The sequence below is a fragment of the Tympanuchus pallidicinctus genome, unplaced genomic scaffold (genome assembly GCF_026119805.1).
Source record: "Tympanuchus pallidicinctus isolate F22 unplaced genomic scaffold, pur_lepc_1.0 scaffold26, whole genome shotgun sequence".
Lineage (NCBI taxonomy): Eukaryota > Metazoa > Chordata > Aves > Galliformes > Phasianidae > Tympanuchus > Tympanuchus pallidicinctus.
Window position 1 is genome coordinate 919,423 of NW_026294743.1, and position 10,578 is coordinate 930,000.

General features: G+C 35.6%; 1 protein-coding gene across 4 annotated transcripts in view; it reads left to right on the forward strand.

Moving 5' to 3' along the window:
- LRBA (LPS responsive beige-like anchor protein) overlaps positions 1-10,578 on the forward strand; it is a 363,075-nt gene that overhangs the window by 138,609 nt on the left and 213,888 nt on the right. For all 4 annotated transcript variants that reach the window (XM_052690432.1, XM_052690429.1, XM_052690431.1 and 1 more), the window contains exon 37: positions 9,179-9,345. In XM_052690432.1, the coding sequence (XP_052546392.1) occupies positions 9,179-9,345 (167 nt within the window). The remainder of the gene's footprint in view (positions 1-9,178; positions 9,346-10,578) is intronic.

Consider the following 10,578-nt stretch of genomic DNA (forward strand, 5'->3'; position numbering starts at 1 on the left):
AAGTGATCAAGAAAATTTGAATTTTAAGACAATTATTATGGAGCATTTTTAGCCTTGCTCCATGTTGCTCAGTCTAAGGATCTAGAGCTGTATGGATGGATGTTAAGTCACACTGCTCTACATTAAACTGAATCCGCTGCCTTCTCATGTTCTGAATAGTCAGAATATTTTAGGTACTATCTTTTTATGAATAATAAAATCATGTTAGTTTTAATGAGAAATTAAATTACTCTCCTCTAACGATTTTTAGAGACAACTATGTCATCCTTTAGAACGTGGTAGAACCTTTTAAGAATGTTAAAAAACAAACCTATCTCATTCTTCTCTGAAAGTCCAAAATGATGTTATGTAAATGCATAAGAATAAATTGTGCATGCACGCACACAAACCCAACAACAAATGTTCAAACTCATATACAAGTGAAGTACAAAAATAGACTGCTGAAAAAAAGCAGAGCAGAAAAAAATATATTTCCTTTTCATAGTTGAATGCTGTAGGAATCTGACAGGAGGCTTTAAGTTAAGGCAGAGGTTAAGCTGGAGCTGAAATAGTGACTGTTTAACACGCTTCCAAGGGAAATGGCTGGGAATATTCTGAAGAGCAGCTGCTATAAAAGGCCATCTTTAATCATCCTTCTCATTTGCTTCTAGATTTCTTTTAATCTTTGCCATTTCATCATCTTAATCAAAATATTTTGCTTTTAAAATACTTGATCGCTGAAAGAATATATTTCTGAATGGTCTTAGTTTACTATAACGCTTGGAGTGAAGGTGGGGAGAAACTTGTGGATTAGCAGCATTGAGCATCTTATTTTTTAATAGACTTTTGAATAAAAATCCCTTATTATAAGTCACAGGTTTTCTGATAAAAGAACCCTTAACATTTAATAACTAATTCAAGTATTTCTGCAGATACAGATGAATATATAGTAATTTAATGACAGAAACTTTTTTTTCCCGTATGTAGGAGAGAAAAGCTTTGGTAGTAAACTTTTTTGCTCTATTTAGCAGTGTAAGTCAGTCAAGACAATCATTCTCTAGTGTGAGGAAAAGGTCCTGAACTGTCAGAAATGAAGTCTACTAAATTAGTTCCTGGGGCTAGCATGTTAGAAGCTAGCAGGGGACAAATAGGTTACCTCTTGGCTCATGAGTTCATGTTCACTTCTGAATGTTTCATAGCTGAGGTCTCACCCAAAAAAATTGCCAAATATGTCACAGAACACTTTTAAAGCTCATGTGGCTGATACCTATCCTGTAGGATGATAGATGATCTGCCATGTTGACTGTCCTGGTATATACTTAGGTTTTATTGTGTTCTAATAGTGTTTCTTTAATTTTCTTAAGGTCTTAAAGTGTTTACTAAGCTACTATTCATAGTACAATATTTTCAAAACATTCCTTTGATTCTTTTATCAGAAACAACAGATTCTGTCATCAGAACAAATAGGTAGAAAGACAAACTACAGATGTTTATCAAAATTGACATTTTAAGGAGTCCAGTTAGGTTTGAAACTAACTTGGTATCTAAAGTACTGAGGGTTTACTAGAGATGCATTTGTCATTGACGTGCAAGCAGTCGTGGCAAGATAGGAAACCATTATGCCTTATGTCTTGATATCTGAAATGAATGTGATTTCTCTGTCCTTCATTAATGAGTCCTAAATAGGAATGCGTGCTCTTGTAAGGTAGAAGTTGAGACAGTTAACATAAGTCATACATATTTAACTATAGTAGAGACAGTTAACATAAGTCATACATATTTAACTATAGTAGTTTTTAAATAACTGTGACTTTGGTAGCTGTGGAAACTAAATAGTCATATCTCACACAAATGGTTATATATCACTTTATTTATAGACTGAGGCTGAAGCTCTGCTTAGAGATCAAAATCGGACAAGGTATTTAGCAGTAAGGTTCCAGATGATGTTTTAGCTTATTGTTTGCTACCTGCATTGTTCAGGCTATTTTTTTCTGTTTTTGTCATGTCAGAAGTTGACTTTGCTTAAGTTTTAGAATAATTCCTTCTCTCTTGTGCCAAGTTTTAGTGCTGCAATTTGTAGAAGAGTTACGCTACTAGAGGGATGTTTGGAAATCAGAATCCTTGAGCAGTAATTATTTGGCTGCTGGAGCCAAAACAACTGGACTAGTTTGTTTCCTGACTTTCAGAAATCAAAGGTCCTCACTGTGCCTCAGTAAAGCAATGCAGTTGGAGAGAAGGTAGTCGCAGTTAAGGATTTTTTGGTGCTTCAGTTTGAATAGAAAAAAAAGCTGGGAAGTGTTGAAAGTAGGCTTGGCACATTTTCCTAGGCCAGTGACAACCACACCTTTAGAAGTCTGTGTTAATCTTCTGGCAGTTTTAAGTTGCTGACATGTCTTCATCTGCTGGTTGCAGGCAAGTGCTTTGCAGTTGGAAGATGACCCAAGGGGTCTCAAGTTTAATACCCAATAATAGCCCAATCTTGGCCTGTTTTTAAAGTAAGAGCAGTATGGAGAGAGTGCAGATGTAAACTGGATTTGCATGTGAGGGAGAGAGGACTGTGTCTGTTTTAGTGCCTGCTTTTTGGCTTGCATGAAAAGCATTTATACATACATATTATAAGGATGGCTTCCTGGGTTAAAAAAGAACATTTGTCTTGGTACATTGCTTATGAGAATGGTTAGCAGTGATGCAGATAGAATTAGAATGTTGAGATAATGTAGAACATATATTGAAAATCCCAATTTTTAACAAGAAACAAGATTTTTTACTTGTTTGTGTAAAGCTTTGTCTTTGTGATTTAAGGATGCTACTGTAGAACAAAGAATATCCTCAACTGAGCATCAAAATAAAAAAGAAAGAAAAAAAGGAAAATGTGTATGTTGCAAATTGATATTGCAGAACAAAACTGATGTTACCGAATCTGCTCTTTATTTATTCTAAGTTGAGTTCTTGTTAGTTCGGTTCATTTACCTACTCTACCAAATAGGGTTCTTTTTAAGATGCAATTTTGGTAAAATTGCTGTTTCCTAGTGTTTAGTTCGGTTTACTAAAGCTTAATACTGTGAGATTTAAAGGTAGAAAATAAAGCTGTTGACTCAGTGCAGATTAAAACCAGATGTCTCTTGAGATCCTTGTCTTTCTGTCTAATCAGTAACCTAAATTAACTGACTGTGGTAGAGTTTTGGTTTTTTTTTCTGCTTATGACCATAGTATTACCAGTTTTTTTGGTGTGATTTAAGCCAACTGTGTTTTTTTTCCATCTTGCAATTTTTAAAAGTGTATGTATATATTTTCTTTCAAGAATGTTTGGCATGTTGATCCCCCCCCCCTTTACCACCCCCATTAATGTCTACAAAAGCACATTATATATATATACTTGTTTGTTTGTTTTGCTATGTATTTATATTAGAAGCAATTGATTTAGATTCAGATTCTTTTAATCTTCAAATCATATAAGAGACTGGAAAAGTGTATAATAAGGTTTGGAAAATCATAGGTTTGCTGTGATGAGAAGCCATTGCATTGTGTTCAGTCCATTAAAACAAGAAGAAATAGAAGAGATACTTTGATAAGTGTTCTGCTGGTGTTAACCTTGATGGCTATTATCGGGGGGAAGATGCTATATCTATTTCATTGGCTTAAGCTTTTTTCATGCTGAGAGAAATCAATACTTTGAGTCGTTGGATGACAGAGGCATCACTTCAGAATTGACGGTGGCTGTCAGACGTTGTCATTGGTTGACTTTTGTTCGCTGTTGAGGTTTTAAGCTTTCATTTTTCTAAGTCTTATTCAGGAGTCTTTGTAAGATTTCCCAGGGTAGCATTTTTAGTCCAGACTTTAAACTTCAGGTCAGAGGTCAAGTGCAAAGATCTTTGAAAGCAGAGGATTGAGAAGCTCCTTCATTTACTAAAATATCCTTATTTGTTGGGAATTTGCATTAGTGGCAAGATGATGCGTTATCTTGTGGATGACTTTTTCCTCTTAAGGGACACTCACTGAGACAGATTGTTCAGAAAGCAAGTAGATTTTAGCCAAATTAGACAAAGGAACTGATACATATGTTTAGTGATCTGAAATGCTGAATAAAGGTGTTTTTTTTTTAAAGTACCATATTTGTTTTAAACAACTCATGCCATTAAAGTATAGCATAGCGTGTAAAAATAGTCACATAATTTTGGAACTGCAATATTGTGCATGCAAATATTACCATTCAAGGGAAATCCTTTACTTTTGGGTTTATTTGGCATCTTCGTAAAGATTGAAGATAAAACTGTTCTGAAAGCACCAGAGTGGTCCCTCCTTCAGTGAAATACAGACTAGCTGCATACACTAATTCACTTTGTTCTTATTTTGTAATAGTCTGCATGTAGAGTGTATTATATTTTTGTATCTGTAACTTGTCTTTTGGATGACCTTGTGCTCCTTTAGAATTACTGTTCCTCAAAAATAAGCCTTCACATAACCTAATAGCCTTCAGTTTATTCTCTGCGGGGAACAGGAAAGAGGAAAAAACATGTTTTCCTCTGTTCTAATGGTACAGCAAAGAAGGTTCATGTTCAATCCTGGATGAAGGGGTACAAGACAAGAATCTTCTCCCTGCTCCATGCTGTGTTGAAGATATCTGTTTAATAAACTTGCCCTGTATAAATCTTTAGCAGCCACTTTTTTTTTTTTTTTCCTAATACATAACTGATGGAGAGAATATATGCAATATGTTTTTCTTCTTTCAACATTTTTTGTTTCATCCTGAGTGGGACTTAGCAGTTACCTCATGGTACATCTATGATCATACTTTTATTATATACTTTCCCAAGCTCGTAACCAAGATAGTGTTGGCTAGAGCAGTAGTGGAAGGGTGGTCTGCTAATTCATTTGCATGCAACCGTGTATCTAATTTTAAAACCATACTGAAGCTTGACAAGATGCATATCGCAAGCGCAGGAGATCAAATAGTAACAAAGAATTAAAACTGTAAAAGTGAGAGTTTTAGTAATGCACAAATGAAATCAACCTGATTTTTATTTTTAATTGAATTGTTAGGATTTGGTGGTATTATATGCCAGGCATTAGGTGATGGGATGAAATGGGAGGCATTTCTAAAATAAAAAAATGCAGCAAAGAAATGGGGAGATTTTGAAGTGCCTTCTGAGCAGTCCAGTGTGACTGGTTACTTTGGGATGGATCTTGGATTACTTGAGTCAGAAAGGAGAGAAAAAGATCCTCCTGGAAGCTATGCTAAGACATGTAAAAGACAGAGATGAGATATGAGACAACTAGCATGGCTTCAACAATGGCAGGACTTGCCTGACCAACCTAGTGGCCTTCTATGATGGCATAACTGCATCAGGGACAAGCTAGTATCTATCTGGACTTTGGTAAGCCCTTTGATGTGAACCCTCACAACATGCTTTTCACCAAATGGAAAAAATTCGGGTTTGATGGGTGGACTGTTTGATGGATGAAGAATTGCTTGTGACGTTGTACCCACACAGATGGTGGTGGTCAATGAGCTCAACTGGATGGAGATCAGTGACGAGTGATCCCTAGGAGTCATTGCTGGGACCAGTGCTCTTCAGTTGTTTTCATCAGTGTCACTGATGGTGGGATTGAGGGAATCCTCAGTAAGTTGTGCTGTGGGTCCCCTGAGGAGACAAGATGTCATCCTAAGAGACCTAGACTGGTTTGAGCAGTGGGCTCTTGCAAACCTGATGAGGTTCAACAAATTCCAAGCACAAGAAGATCCTGCACCTGGATCACTATTAGTACAGGCTGGGAAGCGAAAGTATTAAGCGCTGCCCTGCCAAAAGGACTTGGAGTTACCGGTGAATGGCAAGCTGGAAATGAGCCAATAATGTACCCTCGCAGCCCTGAAAGCCATCTCTGTCCTGGGCTGCATCAAAAGAAGTGTGGCCAGCAGGTCGAGGGAGGTGATCCTGCCCCTCTACTCCGCGCTGGTGAGACCTCAGCTGAGTACTATGTGGAGATGTGGAGTTGTCATTATAGGAGAGATGTGGACCTGCTGGAGCACATCCAGAGTAACTATCCAAGTGATGGAACACCTCCCCTACAAGGACAGGCTGAGAGAGTTTGAGCTGCTTAGCCTGGATAAGAGAATGCTCTGGGAGCAGCCTTTCAGTATCTAAAGGAGGTCTATAAGAAAGAAGTAGGCTCTTTAGCTGGGTCTTCTGTATTAGGGAAAGAGGAAATGGTTTGAAACTGAAAGGATGGTGAGGTTGGATGTAAGAAGAATTTTTTTTGCAATAAGGATGGTGGGACACTGGAACACGTTGCTTGTGGAGGTGATAGAAGTAGCCTCTTAAATGGAGACATTTAAGGTCAGGCTGGACCATGTTCTGGACAACCTGACTTAGAACAGGTGTTCCCATTCAGTGTAGGAGAGTTGGACTAGATATCTTTTAAAGGTCCCTTCAACTCAAACAATTCTATGGTCTTTTTTTAATTTGTTTTGAATATTTGGCGTTTATAGTGAGTAGGAACCACTGAACAACTGAGAGGTCCCCTATGTGATCAAAGAGATCTATTAACAGGTATTTGGGAAAGGATGGTTCTGTGAATTACACTGTGTGAGTAACAAAATAAAGAAGATGGTTGGATACTGTGAAGAATTGGTCAGCAAAAGCCATTGAACTTCCAGTGAAGATGGAGGCTTTTGAATTCACTTCAGATTAATTTTTCTTTGCTAGGAAAATTTTGGGTTTTTGTCTGTAGTTCCTAAAGTGAGAAAATAAAATAAAACAAAATCCTTAGGCATTCTTGGAGGATGCAACCTGATAAACCACGTTCCCACAAAACTGAGATCTTAGCATTAGTAACCTATGCAAATGCCAGATAACTGAGGTGGCTTCTTTCTGTTCTTGCTTGTTGAGTCCATCCTGGACTGATGTGATAGTTCTATGGGATTGTTGCATACTGAGAGTCTTTCTGTTCTGGTAGGTAGTTGTGATTTTCTATTAATATTAAATAATGAATTTGCTGAGAGATGGATTCCTATACATTCCAGTTTTGTAGCAGTCTGATTCTGTTTTCATGGCAGTTGTCAGGACAACAAAATATAATTTTCCCTTCTTTTGAATGTCACACCTACACTCTGAAAATCTTTGGTGTTTAATGAGCGATGTGTTCAAGATCACATTTTAAAGAGACTTTTTTAATAAAGAGGTACAAGTTCATTATATCTTTTACAAAACATTCTAGTTTGATTTCCATTTTATCATGTTTTAAGGTCAAATGTGACTTTAATGTTCCATAAAGAGACAGAGATTGATAATGGGGAAAGAATAACCCTCTAATGTGATTTATATCTATGGATTTTATGTCAGATATGAAAAGTTGCTGTTCAAATTGTAAAGGAGGATCCATTAAAGAGCACTTTAAAACGTTTTACTACTTAGCTTACCTTATATGCTTGATTTTAGAATTCTACCCTTTCAAGCAACTTCAAAAATAACAGCTTATGAAACATTTACAAAGTACTGAAAAGTATACAGAATCATCATGAGTGCAAAATAGATATTGATGTATTGGAAAAGACAGCTGTATTTATAAAGAGCTAGAAAAATCTTGTATAGTGTTGGTTATGATTTAGCCACCTCTTATTTTTATGAAGAGAGTGGCAGAGTGCTTCATATGTGAGTATAAAAGCAGGTTTTTGATATCTCATTGAGTTGGAAAGTCAGCTGCATATTCTTGTCTTTCTGGATGCCTGCTCATCAGGTGAGCATAGTTCTAAGATATGTGAAAAATTATGAAGAAATGCATAAATACATGAGAATTGTTAAAAGAGGTTTTTAAAATGTAAATGCGTTCATCTGTTGATACTTTCTTTTTTTTTTAATTCAATGAAAATCTGCACAATTTCAAATTTTATTTTACTTGCGTGTTTTCCGCACTTCTTCCTTTCTCTTTCCCTCATTTCATGTAACTGGAGTATGTTTTTTGTATGCAATGTGTTCATCTATATATATATACACAAAACTCACAGCTTGCCTGTTTTCTTCTTTTGCAACAGTTTAATAGGTACTAAGTGCATATAGAGAATAGCATTGCTACTGTTTTAAACGTAAAAAACGTTATGGTATTGTGCTGTTATCTAAGCTCTGAGCAATAATTACAGTAGTGACTGCATCAGCTGTGCTTCACAAAGAAAAAGCAATTTTTTTGTTCTTAGACATTTGTGTCCATTCTACTAACTAGATCATAGAGTAATCCAATCATTGAGAAAGGCTGATGCTTTGCCTGGCATATGTGATCTGTGGAATTGCCAGATGAAAACTGAAATTAGAAACAGGGAGCGCTGAAGTAGGGAAAATCTTTTGTTGTTTCCTTATCAGTATTTGAATTTGTTTTGTGTCTTCATTGTTTTGATAAGAGGGGGATCTGAATGTGGTGCTCTTTGAGTTTTGTATTAAGAGAAACATTTTCAGATGATCAACAACAACAACAAAAAAACAAAATGAAAGGAAAACATTGTAGTAGAGGATCCTTGTAGTTTCAATTTCCGTTTGTGTGCGCCTTTCAGTTCTTAATTGTTAGGTTTAGGCTTTCAGTTCCCTTCAAAGATAGAATACATTTATACAACAGGTGTGGTACAGAAAAATAAAATAAAAAAAATTAGCTTTCCCATTCTGACCTGATAATATACTCAACGTAAGGAATCCATCTGGTGAAGACAGGTCAGTCTTCATATGCTTTTAGTCTCCTGTCTAACTGAAGATATGCAGATTTTATCCATAGTTTTTACAGCTGCCCATTTATATAATTAATAGCAAATGGTTGGCTTCTCAAATCTCTTGGACAGTCATAGAAATGGAGTAGACAGGTAGCTGGCATTCCTTATTCTGAGACTTGCCTCTTTGTTTTATGATACTATTCACTTTGCTGTAAAATAAGTGATTGTGCCTATATGTGCAGTCAGACCACTAACAAATTGATGTTTTTCAAATCTTAAATGCATATGGTATGCTGTTAAAGAATTTGTGACAAACCAACATCCTCTGTTGGCTCAATGAACGGATTTAACCTGTGCAGCTGCGCAGTGCCTCAATTCTTAAACCTGTAAAATGAGGTTAATTCCTATTTCTCAAGGGTTTTGTAAAAGTGATCAATTATGATGTGCTTAAAGTTCCTAAAGATGCTATGATTACAGTGCAAAGTAGTAAAGTCTTTGTTTTCTTTTTAGTCACTGTGTGCCCAGTACTCTGCTGACAAACGGGAAGAAGAAAAAATGTGCCATCATTTGATAACAGCAGCTAAGTACCGAGACCAAGTGACTGCAACTCAGCTAATACAGAAAATTGTCAACATTCTTACGGACAAGCATGGAGCCTGGGGAAGCTCTGCGCCAAGGTAAATATATACATATATATTTTAGACAACATTTTGAGAATTGAAATACACTAAACTTTACTCAGGTGATTTGAATTAATGTCCTACTGACAAATTTAAAGGTAAACAAAGTTTTGTTGTCTTAGACAAAAGTGATAGAAGGTAAAATTAATGTGTTTTTATTGAGTGTGGATGTTGGAGAGTTAGAGCAATAAAAAAAAGTGATTCTTTCGTAGCTTTAAACTATGCTATGATGATGTGATAGGAATGATTTTGAACATCCAATTCTTTTGTTACCATTTTGAAAACAATTTTTGAGAAGTCAGTATTTTTTTTCAGCACTAGCTTTCTTCATGGTGCATTATATAGTTCAAGATTGAGCCACAAATTGCTACTTACTTTATTTTCTGAACAAGCAAAAATAATTAAATCTGCAAATCTGGTTAAGTTAAATTGTGAGTTCTGTTTCAGTAATTTCAGAATGAAAAGTAATATTGCAAAATCAATTCTCTTTCTGGAATTCTCAATGTGTACCTTCATTATGATGATAACTGTGTAACTCTAACACAAATCACAGCTAATATTTCGCTTGCAAATCTAAAATACGAGTTCTAGTTCTTGTACTGCAAGTAAGACTTCAGAAATTCTGTACCATATTTATATAGAATATAAACGTTCAATATGCTATTATGCTGAGATACTATTATTTATATGCAGTGGAATGCATACATTGCGTGAGAGACTCATGTGCATAGACAGCAGTTTTTTCACAACGGTTTTCATGGTCAGGTACTACTTTTTTCCTTAAGAGGTGAAAAATTGTTCTAAGTACTAATGATATTTTTAATATTTGGTAGCACGGAGAAAAGGTTATGAAAAAAAATTTACTGGAAGTGTTGAAATCAAGAGTTGTGTTATTACAGTATAGAACGTTCATCTACTGTACGTACCAGTTCAGGGCTCTAGGCTATATGGTTAAAAATGAAGTCTTTGAATCAGTCTTTGAACAGCTTAATGCTGTTTTGTTGAATAAACTATGCTTGAACAAAAAAAGCCTGTTTAAGGAAAAAAAAAAAAACAAAAAAAACAATAATGATTAGGGTATTAAGATAATTATCTATTTCAACATTATGGGAATTTTTAGTTAAATCCATATAATGTCTAATTTTGTATTGCAGTTGTCTAAGACCAGATTTCTTTAAGCACTTTGTGTCTGTAACATTGGTGAATAGGTGCACAGCAGTTTTGTTTGTC